This window comes from Camelina sativa, chromosome 11 (assembly GCF_000633955.1).
Source record: "Camelina sativa cultivar DH55 chromosome 11, Cs, whole genome shotgun sequence".
Classification (NCBI taxonomy): Eukaryota; Viridiplantae; Streptophyta; class Magnoliopsida; order Brassicales; family Brassicaceae; genus Camelina; species Camelina sativa.
In genome coordinates, this window is record NC_025695.1 from 38,422,083 (window position 1) to 38,442,845 (window position 20,763).

At 40.1% G+C, this 20,763-nt stretch overlaps 3 protein-coding genes across 5 annotated transcripts in view; 1 reads left to right on the forward strand and 2 right to left on the reverse strand.

Moving 5' to 3' along the window:
- LOC104725483 (methionine S-methyltransferase) lies at positions 520-7,517 on the forward strand. The gene is made up of 12 exons (XM_010444150.2): positions 520-847; positions 1,761-1,954; positions 2,206-2,412; positions 2,527-2,622; positions 3,060-3,248; positions 3,317-3,505; positions 3,594-3,830; positions 4,019-4,153; positions 4,759-5,076; positions 5,205-5,384; positions 5,705-6,649; positions 6,897-7,517. The coding sequence occupies exons 1-12, from the start codon at positions 625-627 to the stop codon at positions 7,191-7,193; spliced, it is 3,210 nt and encodes a 1,069-aa protein (XP_010442452.1). The 5' UTR covers positions 520-624; the 3' UTR covers positions 7,194-7,517.
- LOC104725484 (protein root UVB sensitive 6) lies at positions 7,781-10,985 on the reverse strand. Of its 2 annotated transcripts, none has more exons than XM_010444152.2 (13): positions 10,526-10,985; positions 10,322-10,420; positions 10,111-10,224; positions 9,899-9,970; positions 9,711-9,821; positions 9,475-9,594; positions 9,170-9,271; positions 9,003-9,075; positions 8,790-8,873; positions 8,642-8,706; positions 8,456-8,557; positions 8,188-8,361; positions 7,781-8,105 (listed from the first exon to the last, which is right to left on the reverse strand). In XM_010444152.2, the coding sequence occupies exons 1-13, from the start codon at positions 10,844-10,846 to the stop codon at positions 8,034-8,036; spliced, it is 1,509 nt and encodes a 502-aa protein (XP_010442454.1). In that variant the 5' UTR covers positions 10,847-10,985; the 3' UTR covers positions 7,781-8,033. The 2 variants fall into 2 exon arrangements, with proteins under 2 accessions (XP_010442454.1, XP_010442453.1); XM_010444151.2 differs by having other exon boundaries at positions 10,517-10,985.
- The window catches only part of LOC104725487 (exocyst complex component EXO84B-like), a 5,803-nt gene continuing 3,996 nt past the window's right edge, over positions 18,957-20,763 (reverse strand). The window contains exons 5-7 of one of the 2 annotated variants that reach the window (XM_010444157.2): positions 19,599-19,787; positions 19,368-19,504; positions 18,957-19,281 (exon numbers count right to left, since the gene is read on the reverse strand). In XM_010444157.2, the coding sequence (XP_010442459.1) occupies positions 19,125-19,281; positions 19,368-19,504; positions 19,599-19,787 (483 nt within the window). In that variant the 3' untranslated portion in view covers positions 18,957-19,124. The remainder of the gene's footprint in view (positions 19,282-19,367; positions 19,505-19,598; positions 19,788-20,763) is intronic. The other variant, XM_010444156.2, reaches the window with a different exon arrangement.

Genomic DNA, 20,763 nt, shown 5'->3' on the forward strand with positions numbered 1-20,763 from the left:
TTAGTAACGTTAACAAGAAGTACTTATTCTCTCTTATATATTTCTGTTACATGATATAGCTTTCTTTTTATTCCCATCAAGTATGTAACCAAGTGTTTGGAGTAATTTGAGTTGTACTAAAAAGATTTAAGATTATATTGATGACTTTAGATGAATTTATAAGAAATAACTGGGATTTGTTATCAAAATTCGCTACTATTATTTCACTTAAAACCATGAAATTAAGTTTGACTAATACTAGTTTCTAATTCCACCCACTAATTTACTCTATCTTATATTATAGACTACATACTTTCTATTTTTTAAAAATCAAACTTTCTATTTATTTTATAATTTTGTGCACCTTTATATCGAAAGCCATGTTTTTGGTCTCATTTTCGGGACAAAAAAGACTTTTACAATTTACAAATATGTTGAATAAATAAATAAAAATTAGTTATTTTTTATTAGTCAAAAGGTCATCCTACGCCACAAAATGCAGCATTATTATAGAATCAAATTAGTTATTTGATTCCTTGGCATTGCCTGGTGAGAGAGAGAGAGTCACAAACCCAAACCCACACTTTCACTTTTTCTTCATTCTTTCTCTACTAATAAACTCACTCCGATCGCTTGTTGACGATAATGGCGGACCTCTCTGTCGACGATTTCCTCAACCAGTGCAAACAATCCGGCGACGCAGCTTACGGCGCCTTGCGATCAGTCCTGGAGCGGCTCGAGGATCCGAATACTCGATCCAAGGCTCGGATCTTCCTCTCTGACATCTACAAACGCGTCGGATCCTCCGAGTCGTCTCTCCAAACCTACCATTTCCATATCCAGGACATCTTCCTCGATCAATACGAAGGTACTAGTAGTTTCATCGATCCGATTCCTTTTTTAACACGATCCTTGAGTATTGTTCTGTTCTTGTGATTAGATGTTGTTAAATGAATTTGATTGAGCTGCGCATACTGATTTGGTTGATTTTGTTAAGATTTATCTATCCGATCTCACATTATTTTGTTTAGTTGACTTCGTGATCGATTTCTTCGCCGCCGAATTATCTGTTTTCTGGTTTCGTTTTCTTTATTTCCCGGGAAGGTGGGATGATTCCGGTGGCAATTTCGTCGTTTTTTTTACTGCAATCGCCGAGTAATTGACAAACACGTCGCCTTGTTTGTCCAATGAATACGCTAACGATTTACTATACATTTAGCTTTTCGAGGCCCCTTTGTCGTTTTCTTTGTAACACTGAGTCAACTGCACGTTTCACTTCTTTTTTTTGTATCTTTTTTTAACTATTGTTGTCTGTCATTCTCATATGAGTTTCTATAATGATTCAACATGTGTCATTATGTACCACCATGATTATGACTTTCAAACATAAAAGTTTGCTCTGGAAGACATTGATCATGGCAATCAAACAACGCCGATATTTGTATTCCTGACTGTTGGGAGATCATATCAGCTTTAGGCTTATGCACAGTGACAAACAGATTTAATATCAAACTGTTCCTTTAGAGTATTAATTTATTTTCCAAGAAGCAAAGTTTGCAAAATGTTCTGAAATTTTACTTGATTCTGTCGCTCTGAGTAATATTAGAAGGCATGATCAACCGGAGTTTAAGATTTATATCAGCAGTTGGAAATTCTTTTTTTCTTTCTAGGAACTTCTTGCAGTGTATCTCTTACATCCTATTGCAGCTGATATTGGCTACCTTATAATTAGGATTCATGTTTGTATCAGACACCAATACATCTTCCACTCTTTTCTGCAGGTTTTCAGTCCAGAAAAAAGTTAACCATGATGGTCATTCCTAGTATTTTTATTCCAGAAGACTGGTCATTCACATTTTATGAAGGACTTAATAGACATCCTGACACCATCTTCAAGGATAAGACTATTGCTGAACTTGGCTGTGGGAATGGATGGATATCAATAGCCATAGCTGCTAAGTGGTTGCCTTCAAAGGTCAGTATATGTTCAATGAATTTTTAGAAGTACCACTACTGAAGCTTTCAATTTGGGTCGGAGGACTACATGCTTTCATCTTCGTAGAAAGGGAAATAACTGTAGCAATGTCATCTATTAGTATGATTATTGTTTCTATTTTTTATATTGCCCCTCATACATACCCTGGATATGCTTTAGGTAAGTTTTTGGTAGTTAACAGTAGCATACCAGTGTCAAGCTTATAACTTCACAATTACGTGTTTTTGCAGGTATATGGGCTTGATATTAATCCTAGAGCTGTAAAAATTTCTTGGATAAATTTGTACCTAAACGCTCTTGATGATAATGGCGAACCAGTCTATGATGACGAGAAGAAAACTTTATTGGATAGAGTGGAATTCTATGAATCTGATTTGCTTGGTTATTGTAGAGATAATAAAATTCAGCTCGAGAGAATTGTAGGATGCATACCTCAGGTAATTTTTTCCTTCTGGTCTCCATATCTTATATGTGTAGGAGTAGTTTAAACTTCTATAAATTAACGAATTCCTTTTATGTGCGCTTCCTTTGATGCAATGTTCTTGTGGCAGATTCTTAATCCAAACCCAGAAGCAATGTCTAAGCTGATAACAGAAAATGCAAGTGAGGAATTTCTCCATTCGCTGAGTAACTATTGTGCCCTTCAGGTAAGGGAATCTTTGTTTTTTTTCCAGCAAAATTACTCTTGAAAGTATCTATAGTACGTTAGCAAACTAGCACCTAGAACTCTTTTGGTATTGTCCAATTACATGTTATATCCTTCGATTGTCTAGTCCATGATGCTTCTTCTCTTCCTTTTCTATCAAAATTCATGTGCAATCTCACTGTGAGCTTTTGGTAGCATTATTGAGCCAGTCATATGTATGCATGCCATATCGCATTTCAACCTAACTTTGGCATGTTTGTGATGAGTAATTACAGCAGAATTTTTTTTTTTGTCTCTGTAAAATCCATAACATCCTCTCTTTCTTCTGTTGCCTGCGATGACACATTCTCTTGCTTTTATTTACTCTAAAAGGTGTAAATGATAGATCATATTACTTTGTTAATGTTAATGCTTGATAATTTTTGTATACATATTCAGGGTTTTGTTGAAGATCAGTTTGGCTTAGGTTTGATTGCCAGAGCGGTGGAAGAGGGAATATCTGTCATCAAACCTGCAGGGATTATGATATTCAACATGGGTGGTCGTCCTGGGCAAGGTGTCTGTAGACGCTTGTTTGAGCGGCGAGGAGTCCGTGTTACACAGATGTGGCAGACTAAAATACTTCAGGTAAGAATTTCATTAAAGTCTTGAAAGAACATGCTCCTCCACAATGGCCACTTGATATGTGTTTACAGGCTGCAGATACCGATATCTCGGCATTAGTTGAAATTGAGAGGAGCAGCCCTCATCGTTTTGAGTTTTTTATGGGACTTGCCGGAGACCAACCAATTTGTGCTCGAACCGCATGGGCCTATGGAAAGTCTGGTGGACGAATCTCCCATGCTTTATCGGTTTATAGTTGTCAGCTTCGCCAACCAAGTCAAGTGGGTAGATAAATAAACTTTCTTTTAGACAAAATGTTTATGTTTTATGAACAACATAGTAATCAATTAAGGTGGTTATGATTGACAGGTTAAGATAATTTTTGACTTCTTGAAAAATGGATTTCAAGAAATCAGTAATTCACTGGATTTATCTTTCGAGGATGAAGCTGTGGCTGATGAGAAAATTCCATTTCTAGCCTATCTTGCTAGTGTCTTGAAAAATAGCTCCTATTTCCCGTTTGAACCTCCAGCTGGCAGCAAAAGATTCTGCAGTCTAATTGCAGGCTTTATGAGGACATACCACCGTATTCCAATTAATCAGGATGTAAGACTATTCTCTATTGTATTTTTCTTATAGCTGTTGAGACAGTAAACACCTTTTTAAAGATCTCGTGGAATGGAAAAGAATGAAACACTTGAGACTTCTGGACTCATAAAATGTCTAGCATTGTAATTTTTCTTTCACGCAAAAGCTTCCAATCATATCTGAGTCTGCTTCTTTTTGTTTGCAAGAACATTGTCGTGTTTCCATCAAGGGCTGTAGCCATCGAGAGTGCATTTCGGTTATTCTCCCCTCGACTTGCAATCGTTGATGAGCATTTAACTCGACAACTTCCGAGGAGTTGGCTAACCTCTCTAGCCATTGAGGTAAAATTGTTATCCATATCTAGTACTTTACTGTATTTTGGAACGAAATGATGCAAGCGATGCATTGCGCTTCTACACAATGGGATGCTATTATGATGCTGGCTAAAGTGTCACCTAGTGTTATGAGTGGGTATATCTTCCTAGCTGGAATAGGACATAATAATTCTTACTGAAGTAGTTGAAAATTAACAAGTCAAGATAAAAACAAAATAATCAGTCATTTAATGTAGAAGTGGAAAGCCAGTAGTTCGAGTGTATAGAGAAGAAACTAGTAGCTAAATTCAAAAGATAACTAGAGTATCATGGATGGTGTAGAGTTATTAGCCTACAATTGAGATGCAAAAGCTCCTTGTTTATGAGGATTTGTATACCATGTGAGACTAGGATTTAATTTTAGTGACTGTGCTGTGAGAAAGAATGATAGTTGGTTCGTATATTCTTCTACGAATATAAATGCACTTGGTATTCTAATAGATGAAAGTTCTGCCATAAGATATCATTTTACTTGACGTTGCTATGAATTTATTGACTGTCCCTCCGAGTGTATTTTATTGATGGATGATTTCTGTTTATGATGTGCTTAACCGGAAACTTTTTAATTATAGAACACTAGCATGGAGAAACCAGATGATCAAATCACAGTCATCGAATCCCCGCACCAGTCTGATCTGATGATAGAACTCATTAAGAAACTAAAGCCACAGGTGGTAGTTACTGGAATGGCTCCATTTGAAGTCATCACCAGTTCATCATTTTTGCACCTGTTGGACGTGACGAGAGAAATTGGATGTCGACTCTTCTTGGATATATCTGATCACTTTGAATTGTCTAGCCTCCCTTCATCCAATGGAGTACTAAAATATCTCGCTGAAAATCAACTACCTTCTCATGCAGCAATTATCTGCGGTCTGGTAAAGAATAAGGTAAAGTTTTCGTCCAACCACATCGGTGACAAGTATGCATTATGTTCTGTGTCATTTAATTGAGAAAGAATTAACTCTGAGATTCATTTCCTTAAAGCTCTTAAAGTAGTGTCATGTGCGTTCTGCAGGTCTATTCAGATTTAGAAGTAGCATTTGTCATTTCAGAAGTGAATGACATTTCTAAGGCCTTATCCAAAACTGTGGAAGTCTTAGAAGGTCATACTGCTATTATCAGTCAATACTACTATGGTTGCCTTTTCCATGAGCTTCTGGCTTTCCAGCTTGCTGATCGTCATGCCCCCGCTGAGGTATGTAGTTAAATCTGTCCTAACATACGTGATAGATTTATTCTCAGGGTGAGTTCAGTTAATTTTTTGTCCCCAGTGACTGTGACTTGCATAGTAGTATTTCCTTTAAAAAGAGGCCGGCTGAAAAAAGACTTATGGTGTACTTGATTAAATCTTGACATTTAGTGATTTGTAATCATGACACCCTAAACCTTACAATCCCGGCCAATAGAAGTAACAAAAAAATTCTATATTAAGCTCGTTTGTGGAACAATGTTAAACCAATGTATCCATTGTATGTTGAAACATCTCTATTCAGTTCTATATTATGTGTCTTGTAGAGGGAAAGTGAGAAGACAAAGTCTGAAGAGATCATTGGATTTTCAAGCTCAGCTGTCTCTATTCTGAAAGATGCTGAGCTTTCAGTCACTGAGATTGACGACAGTTCTCTAATCCACATGGACGTGGATCAAAGTTTCTTGCCAATTCCACGATCTGTTAAGGCTGCAATCTTTGAAAGTTTTGTGAGGCAGAACATATCTGAAGCAGAAGTTGATATCAACCCAAGTATTAAGCAGTTTGTGTGGACTAATTATGGGTTTCCAACCAAAAGCAGCACAGGCTTTGTATATGCTGATGGCTCACTAGCACTATTCAATAAACTGGTCATGTGTTGCGCTCAAGAAGGTGGAACACTCTGTTTACCTGCTGGCACAAATGGGAATTATGTTGCTGCTGCCAAATTTTTAAAAGCTAATGTTGTGAATATGCCTACTGAGTCTAGTGATGGCTTTAAGCTGACGGAAATGAGCCTAACGAAAGCACTCGAGTCTGTCAAGAAGCCGTGGGTTTGTATATCTGGACCAACAGTTAGCCCTACAGGCTTGGTGTACAGCAATGAGGAAATGAATATATTATTGGCTACTTGTGCTAAGTTTGGAGCAAAGGTCATCATTGATACTTCATTCTCCGGATTAGAATACAGTGCAACTAGCTGGGATTTGAAGAATGCTCTGTCGAAATTGGATTCATCCTTGTCAGTTTCGCTTCTTGGATGTCTCTCTTTGAATCTACTAAGTGGAGCTCTGAAACTCGGGTTTCTAGTTTTGGATCAGTCTGTCATTGATGCCTTCCATACCCTCCCAGGCCTGAGTAAACCGCACAGCACTGTGAAATATGCTGCTAAGAAGATGTTGGCTCTGAAAGAAGAGAAGTCGGGTGACTTTTTGGATGCCGTTTCTGAAACCATTAAAACGTTGGAGGGCAGATCCAAACGCTTAAAAGAGGTACTCATTCCTGCCTTCAGAAAATTTCTTTTGCAAAAAAATCTCTCACATGGTTAAGGCTATGATTTCGTATGGAAAAAATACACAATAAAACGTAAAAGCAAACAAACAAAAGGTTTAAGTAGTTGTAGATGAATTTGTTCAATTTCATGTTTTTGTTAACAATGCAGCAGAGTAGGTAAATGTTGATTCTATAACCGCATGGTGTTAGGTTGTTAATCTTCTTTTTGTGAAATATTGAAAACAGGTATTAGAGAACTCTGGTTGGGAGGTTATCCAACCCTCAGCGGGAATCTCAATGGTGGCAAAGCCGAAAGCATATCTCAACAAAACAGTAAAGGTGAAAGCAGGAGATGGACAGGAAGTCAAGCTTACGGATTCAAATATGAGGGACGTGTTCCTCAGTCATACTGGTGTTTGCTTGAACAGCGGTTCCTGGACCGGAATTCCTGGTTACTGCCGCTTTTCATTTGCATTGGAGGATAGTGAGTTTGACAAGGCTATTGAATCAATAGCTCAGTTTAAAAGCGTGCTTGCTAATTGAAACGTGCTTCTTTCATTTACGCTGCCATCTTCTTGAACTTGAACTTGAACTAAGGGGTCATTGTGCATTGCTGGTTCTTGGACTTACTCGTCGCTATACTTCTGCATTCCTTTGTTCTGTTGTTTCTAATAATTCGCGTGCCCGTTTCTTGGTCAGCCTCATAACGGGTTTCCCTTTTCAGAGCGTGATCTGTTCATGCTAATAAAGGACTTACAAGTGACTCTGTTCACAAACGGTTATAGCAAAGACTTTGTTTGTTGTGTATTTTAATGTGAATAAGTCTCTTTGTTTCTGAAGTTTCTATGAAGTTTCATTTATATCTAATCTTGGGCTGTCTCTACAATGTTCGACTACAGTATGCGTCTGATCTGAAATTTGGAGAAAATATGTAACACCTTGAATATATCTTTAAGGTCGATTATTTTTACAGTTCAGAACGTAATCATTAATAAGATGTCAAAAAACTTTTTTACACAAGTACCTGGAAAGGACTTAGTTATATAGGTTCTCTAAGGATTTCAAAATGGATCCAAAGTTGGGTTTTGCGGTCCACCAATGTGAACCGCAAGTCTTCTATGTTTATAAAATTCGTGTAACAAACTGACAATTATGGTGTGAAGTGGTACACAAAGAAGATTCAACTGTTAAATTACACCAGTGGCATTCCCACAATTTACAAGTGCTACATATCATTCTATTTTTTTACAGCATGGTTAATAAAAACGTGTACCAACCAAAACCTGTTTCTTCTTCATTAAACCAAGACAGCAAAATTTAGAGTGTGCAGTGAAATAACTATAAAAGCCGATTCAGGTCAATGACCATTAACCAGACATTGTTTTACTCCCCCTCATTCACATGACATAACCTAGCCCGGCCAGGATTAAGCAGAGATTCTGACATTCTCCAACCCTGACAATATGGACGATCCAGCTCTTTCAATAATTGCATACTCTAAAAACATAGAAGTATCAACAGATTTCTACCAAGTTACCTGTTCTGCAGCCCTGCTTTTGAAGATGCCATATGATGTAGAAACCATTTCACACGACTCAGCAATCCGAGACTCAAGCTCATATTCCATAGGAGCAAAAGCAGGATCTGACTGCTCCATCAATTTTGGGATACCATCTTTTGATTGATTCATGAAATGAAGAAGCACATGTGCCTGTGATATCATCATGCAAACGAATGAGAAAATTTAGGCCTTTATTACTTCTTCTCCACAGATTAGAGATATATAAGATGGAAAATTATCCCACATGAAATGCTGCTTTGAGAATGTCATCCGAGTTAGCCTGATGCTTGAGCAGTGCATACACTTTACCCTTGGTAGGGCTGTATGTTACCATGTATCTTTCTTTCTGCCATAAGAAGAGAGAATTAAGTCAAATATGGAACCAAAAAGGTTTCAGCTTGATATATGACATAAAGGACAAAACGCATACATCGAAGAATGGCTTTACTGCCAGATATGTGCTGGGGTCTTGGAATGCATCCTTAAATCTGGCTCCTGCCAAATGGTATGAAAATCCATATCAGTAATGTTAACCAAAAAAAAAATATAAGTTCTTAGGAACAGATAACAACACATACCAAGCATCACTGGCCGATCATCCACCCATGGAAAAGTGAATATCTTTTCTTGGATATTACCTTCCTGCAGTGAGGGAACCCGCCCTGCAGATAGATAGAAAGTTCAATCTGTGAAGTTTGAATGTGACTAGGTTGGCCAAAAAACACTGGGAGTGGGATATCAGAGCTATAGGAGTACACTCATGTTCATACTACCAAAGCATCATAGCTTACCAGTCTTGAGAAAGGACTCCACTGCTACTGTAAATCTCGCACGGTTTAGAGTATGCAATACTACAGATCTAACCTGAAAGGGAACCAGCGACGTCTTTGTAAACAAAAAATCCAGAAATCCTGAAGAGGAGTAAAAGAGATATACTTGAAACAAAGATAGATTATACCTCTTGGTATGAGCTCATGAGATAGCCACATGATAGAAGACCAAAGGTTGTGACCAAAGAAGGGTTTCTTTTGGATATCAGGATGCTAAACCCAGTTCCCATCTTCACGTAGAAAAAAATCATAACAAATGAAAACAATTTTAAAACTCAAAAAGATACAATAAGCACTTAATAACATCAAACAAAATCTATTGTGAGAGCCACTAGTGACAAGTAGCAATTTCGCTTCTAAAAGTCCATGTTTCATTCAGCTTGACAGATTAAACCAACAAAACACCCAAGTGATAATGAGAAAAAGGTCATACCAGATCAGCAATATTACCAACACACTCCCCCTTAGCAGTGACATCTCCTATGTTTTCTCCTTTAGCAAAGGCTTTATAGATCGGTGTACGAGTAGATGTTGATGTTACAGCCGCAACATTCTGTGATAAAACAATGCAAGATACAAACTGATAATTGATACAAAAAAAAAATGAAAGACTAACAAAACTATTGAAAATTAATAACAGTTCTTAGTGTTAAAAGATGATGACACTACCTTAACAACATTAGCAGCACAAGCCAGTGGAAGAAAAAGATGTGGAACTGCAGCAGTCGCTAACTCTACACCAGCACCCAGCTCCATCAATAGATCACCAGCAAACCGTAACTGCAAGCCAAAGTGAGTTAGAAGGTGAGAGAGAGTCAACAAAAGCACATGTTTAAGTCATCGAACCAAATAAGTACCTGTTTCAAATCATAATCAAACTTCTTTCCCTGCCGCGCAAAAAGCATTTTTCCAACACGTCCAGCACCATCCTAAAAAAATTTATATGATATTCAACAATGAAGTGAGCGAGTCTTCATCTCATATAGAAGGATTTATATACTTCTGCAACACATTAGATATAATGTAATTGAAGAAACCACATGCATGAACTAGAAAGGAAAAAGCAAACCTTGAGAATCCAATTGATGGCAACAGCAGCAGAAGCAGAACTGTTTCTTGAAGCTCCAACAGAATTAAGAAGAGTTTGAGTAGTAAACACACCCATAGCTCCACCAAAGAAATGCTACAACATCATCATCATCAAACAGTCAAAAAGATCAATCAATAACACAGAATTCTAAACAAAACAAACAAACAAAAACTCAAAAGAAGAATCATACTTTCAAAGCTCTCCAAGTCATATACGGAACATAAGACGCATTAACACTCCCGGGAAAGCCTTCAGGTACAACATAAGATCTAAGAAACGAACCCACTTCCTGTAATACACAATTTGAACACGTTTCACTTAATTGATCCAATTTCAAATAATAGCATCAACCAACCAAAAGGAATAGGTTTTAAATCCATGGAACCTGGCATACATCAAAAGGAGTCTGAGGAGAGTGCAAGCTAATAGCACGAAATGAGTTTTTCTTGAATCCACCAGAAGAACCATCGGTCTCGGCGACATACTTAAACCGACGGCCGTCGATTTCTTCGCAGCAGATCAATCTGAGAGTGGAATGAAGAAATTGAGAATCGGGAGAGGGAGGAGAGAGAAGAGGGAGGTCATCATCGGGAGGGGAAGCGAGAGAGGCGCTGATGCGGAGAGTTTCGCGAGAGAGGAGACGGACGGAGTCGAAGGAGGAGGAGGTAATGGTTTCGGGTGAAGGAGAATGATGTTTCAGCTTGACGCTTGGCATTGTTGTTGTGAATCTAATGAAGAAGAAGAAGAAGAAGGGATTTTGAATCTAAATATCAGTTCCTCTCTCTATCTCTCTCTCCGGCGGAGGAAACGAGACCAGAGTTGTTGTGTTCTTCTTCCACTTGTTGTTTCACAATCAAATTCATCTTTAGCCTTCTTTTTATTTTTTCTTTTAATATATTTATCCATTTTTTTTTTTTACAATAAAATATAAGATTGGCTCAAACAACCGAATGCGTAAAAATATTGTTTACATAGCTAGCTAAATGCGGTAATATGCGAACACGTCGCGCAAGATTATCCGCTTTACCATTCTGAGAGTGAGGGAAGTAGACCAAAGAAAAAGAAGCAAACTCCTCCTTATCCGTCGGTATGTCCTCAAAATAAGGCGTAAAAGCTGGCCACTCGGAAGACGAAGACACCATCTTCACTAAGTCGGAGCAGTCGGTGAAAAAAACAATGGATTGGTTATCCGCTCCAATCATACAGCGCATAGCCCAAACAAGGGCTTCAATCTCGACATGAAGAGGAGATAGACTACGGTGATGGTTGGCAGCACCCATAGTAGGGGCATCACCCCAGGGCGAAGTACAAAACCATCATCTACCCGCGAAACGATCTGTTGCTTTCCAAGAACCATCTACAAAATAAATATAGCTCGATAGGGGCCTAGGAACCTGTAAGCCCCTACTTTCACGATGCCCTGTCGCAACGGGAACATCCAAAGGTAATGTCAGTTCATCCACTTGAGCCGAAGCCCAGGCTTTTGCCTCATCCTCTGCTAACCGCAAGATGGCTAGGGGGTTGGAATCAAGGTTACCAAAAAGTTTATCATTACGCGCTTTCCAGATATACCACAGAATCCAAGGGAAAAATTCATAGTCTGGGACATTTGTAAACCGCCAAAAAAGGAAATCCATATTTGTGACAACAAACTCCGAGGGGAAAAATTCTGGGGCCGGCACAAAAGTAGTNAAGTAGCCGTAAGCTGAGCCATATCCCAGGAGTTGGAACTCCTGTCAATGAAATTTGTAACTCGAAGCAAAGGGTCAGAAGGCAACCATGTGCTTAGTGCTGGTCTCGGGGATTGAGCAGGGATCCATGGGTCAGTCCATACAGAGATGGAAGCATCAGATCCTACCCGTTTAATGAGTCTTTTCTTAACCAGAGAGCGAGCAGAAATCATACTCTGCCACCCATAGGAGGGGGAATAAGATTTAATAGGATCCAAAGGATCAGAATGCCGATAGTAGCGTCCTTTAAACACCCGTGTGAAAAGTGAATCCGATACTGTAATCAAACGCCAGAGCTGCTTCGCCAGCAACGCCGTGCTATAATCATCCAAACACTGAACACCCAGACCTCATGTATCTTTACCATGACAAAGTTTAACCCTCGTGATTGTCCAGACGACCTCCACCAGAAATTAGAAATTGCACTAGTCAATTTCCTCGTAACCGTCTTAGGTAACCGAAAGCACGACATAACGAAATTAGGAACAGCCGTAGCAACAGACTTGATCATTACCTCCTTGCCGCCCTTTGACAAAAGCCTAGCTGGCCCCCCACTAGCCTGGACTTGCAACCTATCCTATACAAACGAAAATATTTTCGTCTTAGCACCCCCTAAGCTTTCCGGAATACCTAAGTAAGATCCCATACCACCCAAATTTGTGATCCCTAGAACCCCTTTCAGCTCCTCCCGAAGATCATTGTCCACCGTATGTTCAAACTGGACCGAGGACTTCTGAAAATTTATTTGTTGACCCGAAACCCTTTCATATTTCCCAAGGATCCCTAGTACCACCTCGCATTGCTCCTTCGTATCCCGACAGAAGAAAAGACTGTCGTCTGCAAATAAGAGATGGGAAATGGGAGGACTAGCAGTCGAAACCTTAATCCCAGTAAGAAGTTTCAGCCGCTCAGCCTTCCGAAAATGAGCGATAAGCACCTTCGTGCAAAGAATAAAAAGGTAAAGTGCCAAAGGGTCCCCATGACGTAGTCCCCGACCAGGATTAATGGAGCCATGAGCCTGGCCATTAATCAAAACCTTATACTGAACCGATGTCACACAGTACATAATCCATGATATCCATTTGTCGCAAAAATCGAATTGCCTGAGCAAATATTCAACAAACCGAATTGCATGATATCCACTCGGTCATAAGCCTTACTCATATTCGTCTTAATAGCCACGAACTTCCCCTTGCAAGAAGGGTTGGTTCGTAGACCATGAAACATTTCCTGAGCAATCAAAATATTATCTGAGATTAAACGTCCCTCAACAAATGCTGATTGTGTTTCCGAAACAAGGGATGGTAAAATGGTGCGAAGTCGCTGGCACAAAACCTTAGATATAACTTTATAACCAACATTACATAGGCTAATGGGCTGTAACACTGTCATCCTCGTCGGCTTATCCACCTTTGGAATAAGGCATATATTTGTCACATTTAACCTTTCATCAAAATCCCCATTCCACATGAAAGAATTGACCAATAAAACTAGATCAGATTTAACCGTAGTCTAGGCTTTCTAGTAAAAGAGGGCAGTCATACCATCTGGTCCCGGAGCCTTATCTGGATGCATCATGAAAAGCGCTTGTTTGACCTCCTGCTCGGTAACCTCGCGGGTCAAAAAATCGTTTGTCTCTGAAGTAATAGACGAGGGAACCTCGTCTAACATTTCCTGAAGATCCGAGGGATCCGACGAGGTAAATAACTCTTGAAAATAAGATATCGCAATATTTTGAATACCACTCTCCTCCGTCGTCCAAACTCCATGCTGATCATGGAGGCCAACAATATGATTCCGAGCCCTTCGCTGCTTCGTTTGAGCATGGAAGTAGCCGGTATTATGATCCCCGAGTTTCATCCACTGACTTCTGCTTTTCTGATACCAATACACTTCCTCATCCATATACGCCTCCCGCAACCGCCAAGTGAGTTCTGCAAGTTCATTAACCGTAGTAGCATCGTTTTCCTGTGCAGCCGCTAATTAAGATTTTAAGTCCTCAATTGTCTCCCGCCCGTAAGGTAATTGTGCCTTCCGCCAGCGAGAGATCGCCCTCCGACATGTGGTAATTTTATCCATTAACGTGGGAGCGTCGGTTGAGTTTGCATCCCAACCTTCAGCAACTGCACCATAGAAACCCTCCTTATCCAGCCACCGTCTATCAAATCGAAAACCACTTCGACCCCTATGAACCTTATCCTCAATAACTGCGACTAGGGGCTTATGATCCGATGCAATCATCATTAAATATTCTGTAAAAGAATCTTTAAACATACCATGTCATTCTTCATTCGCTAGAGCCCGATCTAACCGGCAACGTATTGGCTTCTCATCTCGCCATCCTTGCCAGGAAAGACTATCGCCGAGAGAAGGAAATTCAAGAAGGCCGCAATGTCGAATCATAGTGTTGAAAGGCACAAAAGAAGAAGCGTGGCGCAGTTTTCCACCTCTCTTCTAATGATTGCCTTTCAGCTCATTAAAATCCCCAATTAAAAACCAAGGTAAATCCCTGTTTAAACCAATCCGTGTTAACCTCTCCCAAACCAATTCCCGATTCTTTTGAACCGGATTGCCATAAACAAAAGTGAGATAAATTAATTTCCCTTTGTACACTAATTCCACATCAATAAGTCTGTTGGAGGTAAATAATATAGAAACATTATTAATTTTATTATTATTATTATTATTATTATAAAAAAGGCAAGACCCCACTATAACCAATCGGTTCAACCGTTTTTAAATCAGAATAACCAAAATGTCCAACAAAAGGTTCTAAAACAGAAAAATATTGCCTTGTTTCAGAGAAAAACAAAAATTCTGGCCGATGCTTCCCCCATAAATCCCTGAGATATCCAATAGTCGCTTTATTTCCTAGCCCCTGACAGTTCTAGCTTAAGATCCTCATTTATTGTTCTGTGGTTTAGGTGGCTTGGACCCACCAGCTGCTCCCTTTTCCGTGTCCTGGTTCTTCGGGTTAGGTTCCTCGCCGCCCAGATCATTAGACCTAGGTGCAGGGCGTTTCTTCAGAGTTGCGCGCAAGTAAACATTCAACTTGTTACAAGTTGTACCCTTAAAGGCCAAAGAGGCTTTTTGCTTACGACCCTTATCCACAACCGGATTAGAGGAGGATGATGCTTCAGTAGCGGCCAATGTATCCATAGGGTCCTCCCCTTCATCAGCCAACTCCTCTCCTAAAGTCGCTGAATCCGCACCTGAGCCATCAAAATGAGTAGCCGAACCCTCGCTAGCCAGACCGCCATCCTTCAGGATTGGTGAACCCAAAGTTTCACTGCCCACCGGAGCTACCACCTGGTCGACAAGACCAGCTGTAACTGCCGCACCTACAGGATTATCCTCATGCCCCAAATCCATCCCATCCTCAACCTGTATTGCTGATTCACTATCTTTCACCCCATCCAAATCCTGAGCTACAGGAAAAGCTGGAGCAAACAACATAGATGTCGGTACTGAGCCCCCTGCCTCAGTCTGGCCTTCCGTCGACCCTGCAAAAACCTCACCACCCTGTTCACACCGCAAAGTCGGAGCCTGGTACCCATCCACATCTACACTGGGATCTTGAAAAAGAGGCCGTCGAATCCTCTTTGGTGGTTGGGGACGAACACCAGCCTCCTGAGCCAACAGACTCTGCTCGGTAGGACCCAGAGATTGACCTTGTTCTTGTTTCTCAGTCGGAACCACCACTGAAGCAAGGACATTCGCAGCAACTCGAGCCATATGGCGATTATCATTAACCTGGACATAACTTGGAACACTTTTTGGCTTAGCAAATGGCGCACCAAAGTCCCCACCAGATCGAGTTTTACCTCCCGAAGCATGTCGACCTCTGTTTGTTCGTTGTCGCTCAGTATTGTGAGCCACGCCTGAACCCTCACTCACCTTCTCCTTGCCCTTTTTCCGATCACTTATAACCGCTCCCTTGTAGCTTTGAAATGGCCTGGTCACTTCCTCCTCCATAGGGACGGGAGAAACCTGAGTAGACTTAGCTGATGTCAGCAAAGGACAATGATCCATAGCATGACACATGCTGGAGCATCGTTTGCAATAACCATAGAGCGTCTCAAACCGCAAGGTAACAAAGGTCTCCTCACCATTATAAAACTCTATGACCGTGTCAAAACATAATGGTTTGAAACCATTCACTATAACTCGGACTCGTCCTCCATCGATATCAACTGCTACAACACGACCAAAATCCTCACCGATGCTCCTGAAGGTAGGTTCAGCCCAGAATTGAAACGGAACTCCTATCACTCTGACCCAAAAGGTAATGCCCAAAGGGTAATCCGGGTCTACCGTTGGGCTCCATCGTACCATTGACAGCATCCACCGATCAAAGTGAAACGGTTCCATTTGAAGAACCTCTGTGATATCCTCCTCATTGTCGAAATCAAATTGGAACTTCCCGAGGCCTAAGTCTGCTCCCACAACTTTGCCTTCCAGATGCCAAATCCGAGGAAGCATAAACAGAAGAGACTTCATGTCTTGCAACCGTGGATTCATACATCGACCCACCACTGTCTTAGAGTACCCCTTGATCAAAGTCGAGTTATCAAAGTATGGTATTTTGATCTTCCGCTTGGGAACCAAACCATCAGCCTTCTTCCCCGACCCATTCTTCCCCAGCAGACCACTCTGCGACATGATCACCAGTGACAAGATGGAACCGGAAAAACAGAGAAAGAGAGAAAAATTGTAAGAGAAACCAAGAGAATAAATAGCAAACAAGCTGTGATGAGAACTAAACAAGGAGAAAAGCCCCTTTTATACTTCTCAACTTGCCTAGAACACAGAATCGTGAAAAACCATTGATGACAATCAGTGAAATCCCACTGATTCCGCCAGATCGAGGAAATGATCGATATCACGACCAAATCCCCCAGAGAAATCAACCAACTTTGTATCCATAGACATCAGAATAAATCTGAAACGATCTGATTGAAAAAATCAAAGATCCGCCTTCCACAAATAACCCTTTAGCCAGATCAGCGATATCCGATCCTCCAAACCACAGAGATCTCATCAAGACAAAGATCCAAAAAACCAAAAAGGATAGTGATCCTGATGAAATCTCCCATTTATGTGCCCGCAATCCCAAGTAATGCCCATCCGCCAAAGTCGGGACAAATCCCCATGGCAATCGCGAAACCTCTCCTTCAAAAATACTGAAACCTTTTCTCTCTTTTCCATCACCGAAAGAGCCAAGAAAGAATGAATACCCAGAAACTTCACAATTCCAAAACCAAAAGAACCCAGTAGCAATCGAAACCATTGAGAACCCTAGATCCTTAGATCTGCTGTCGCCCTTGTCATCGTTGTTATAGAGAAATTTTTTTTTCCATGTTTATGAATATTTATCCTTTTTTGTAACCTTTTTCTTTATATATATATATATATATATATATATATTTAAATAATATAATTAAACNAAAAAAAAAAAAAAAAAAAAAAACTGCAAAGAAGATTCCTAAATTATTTACACTTACACTACTACGCTCCTCTCCTCATTGAGAAAAGGAAATACAATTAGGGGACTAAACTAAACGTAATTATAATAATTAACATGACACTAATCATCCATACTAACTTGATCATTCACAATGGCTATAATTAGTTACTAATCACAATAATTAAAACAAAAAGCCCTAATCCTAATGTGTATATAAGGTAAGTACGGCAGTAACTTCTTTCACTCATAATTTTTTTTGCGTTTTTTGTTTTTTCCATTCGATCACCGCGAAGACATTAACTAGGGTTTGTGTTGTTGTTAGAATGGTTACAGAAACAAAACTGAGGATATACCTTGGCTCTGAAATCAATCCATCGAGGAAGAAGCGTAAAGCAGAAGAGCAGCGTGATGATGATGATCAGGGAAATACGAAGAAGAAGCAAAAGCTGGATCTGGATGGCGAGTCGTCGTCGTCCATGTATGATCTGTGTCTAAAGGTACTAGAATCGATGAGAGACGAATGATTTGGTTCGCGTTTCGAGGAGCTCGTCATGAAAAACCTGATTACTTCTCTGTTATATCGAAGCCAATGGACTTCGTCACGATCAAGTCCAAACTCGCCAAGAATCTCTACGTCAATATCGCTGAAGAGTTTCCCAAAGATGTTCGATTGGTCTATGAGAATGCGATTCGTTATTATCCTCCTGCGAATCCGCTTCACAAGAACGCTAAAAAGCTTATTAGAGTTTTCGAGGTCAGATGGGAACCGGTGATTAAGAAGAAAGCTTGTGAGAGCTTTTACTTGGGCCAAAAGGTTTCATCTCTTTCGAAAAATCCAACAGTACTGAAAGAGGATAAGCCTGATGAGACTGATGAGACCAAATTCGATCCGAAGGCTCTTCGTGCGGCAGCAATCAGGATTCGATTTGCAGATACTATCGCGAAAGCCAGATATAGAAAGGAGCTCATTGACAAGAGTGGCAGTAGTAACAAGGCTGATGTGATGATGGGAATGCTGAGAGCAAAGCAACTTTTAGAAACAAGGCAAAATGAAGAGAAAGCTAGAATTGAAGGTGAGACTAGAGCAGCCAGGTTGAAAGTGCTATGCAGGGAACGGCTTGCACTAGAGGAGTTGGCAGAGGAAGCCAAATTCAATGTTGTAAATAACTTGGAAACAGAGAAGGACATGGTCAAACTCTGTGGTGGATCCTATCTGGCAAGAACTCGGAGGCTTGAAGAGCTTGGTCTGCTTTTATGATTTGAGGATTATTGGCCTGAACTTGAAGAGATTAAGGAGGAAGGAGAGATCTAGCTAGCTAGTAGAGACGATCTAGTCGAGAGAGACTCACTCCTGCAGTCTCGTGTAATTACTTATAGATTCAGCAGTCAGCTATTATTATTGGCTTGATTTTATTGTAACAGTATTTTATTTTGCTTTTATTTTCGTTGGTTTAAGTACGTAAAACTTGTATGACATGGCAGGAATGGGATAGAGAACTTTTACATCAATAAACGATATATAGTTCAGTTCCTTCAATATAAGTTCCCTATTGTTTCGATTGTAACGATTTTATTTGTTTCCTATATTGAGTTTGGGTAGAAATTGGTACATAGAGAGAGACGACCAATAAAAGAAAACAATCATATCATCTCAAACACATTTACACACATCCAAAATCATATCATCAACAATTGGAGACTCTACAAAAAAAAAGGGCTTATGGAAGCAAAGCTGATACGAGAAGATCAAAAGTTATTAAACACCCACTACTTTACAAATGTAAGATGGGTTTGGTTCAATAGCTGCCATGAGATCTCGCTGATGAAACAGACTGAGCTGACACCGACGCAGTCGGACTGTTGACTTCTCCATTGTTGCCTTTTGTCTTACCACTCAATCTTTCCATGGCATCCACACATATATCGTTGAACCAATCGTCTTCTGGTAGCTCACTGCACGTCATATACAACCACATTTAATCATTTATGCTTCCCAAAAAGGCTAAAAACATCGCAACATACCCCCGAAACCGACATACCTATATGGATCCATCCCTGTTGCAGTGAAAGCTGCTAAGGCTTTAGATATTATCTCATTAGTACCCCTATGCAAATTCCTCGAGAGGTAGCGACCTTGGGATGCAAAGCATACGACAAACTTCATGTCCAAATATAGCTGTAACAGATGCAGGTCGTCAGCAAAAGTACATAACAATTTCAATGCTCGCAGAATATACTACTTACGTAGAAGCAAGAATGAGATTACTAACCTGCCGTAGGCCAAGAGGTCCCAAAGGCCTAGGACCTTCCTCAATTTCATCCCAAAAGCTCTGGTCTCCAGAAAGCCATAAGATCACAGTCTCTGTTAAACGCATCAACAAAGATGTGGCAAATCTTTCTCTTCCCACAAACATATCTGCTGCTAGACTTGCCATCCTGTTCAGTTTGGCAAAAAGTTCCTGTTTTCCAGCGATGCAACACCCAGAGTATAAGAATATTAAGCTAAAAATGACAAAGCAAAAAATTCATTTTCTTGAAGCGATAAGATACACCATAACAAAACATGGATTCAACTCGAAAACACTGAATCAGCCAATAAGAGCTCGCAAGTGACTACACATCTGGGTACAGTACATTATAAACGCAAGCTGCACTGATGGAAATGAAACAACAACTACCTGGAATATCAGAGATGGAAACCAGTCCACATCCTCGCCAATTCCATCTATGTTTATGTACATATCTGCAGAGAGATGGCTATCTCCTTCCTCGGTAAAAATGAGATCCAAGGCATGCTGGCGACAAAACGCATCTTTTAACTTGTCAACAGTACTAAGTAAACGCCTCTTCCATTCTCGTTGTTCAGGATTACGATTTTGTCTGTCCGAAGGTCTCCTTGGGTCGTCTGTCCTGTGACCAGTCTGATCAAGAGACAGTTTCATGGCAGCACGTGGGAGTAATTCATCCGCTAGCAATGATGCATTTGCGAGTAATGCAAGTTGATTTGCCTCGGTCTCAGCCATTTGGACAATCTTGCTACACGAACCTTCAAAATTTGCCTCTTCTTCTTCTATCGAACCAGGAAGTGCTCTTATCAGCACATCTACATATGAGTTGAACACCCGAAACAGACCTTCTAGCGCTTTACTTCCCAATTGCATACTTAGGAGAGGTCCTACATCCTCAAAGAAGTCCTGCAACAAAATACCAATATCAAAAAGGATCTACTTGAAAAATCTATCTAAAATTCATGTCAACCCATTACGGAATTGTTTGCCAATCAGAGAAGCTAGAGTTTACGAATATTTTTTTCAATGGGAATGTGAGTGCAATTTGTCACTCCAGTGCAAGTTCTAATCAATCATCACCCATGATTTTGTCGCTGATACATAAACTCATATAATAAGCAATTTTCATGGGATACTACTGGCATAT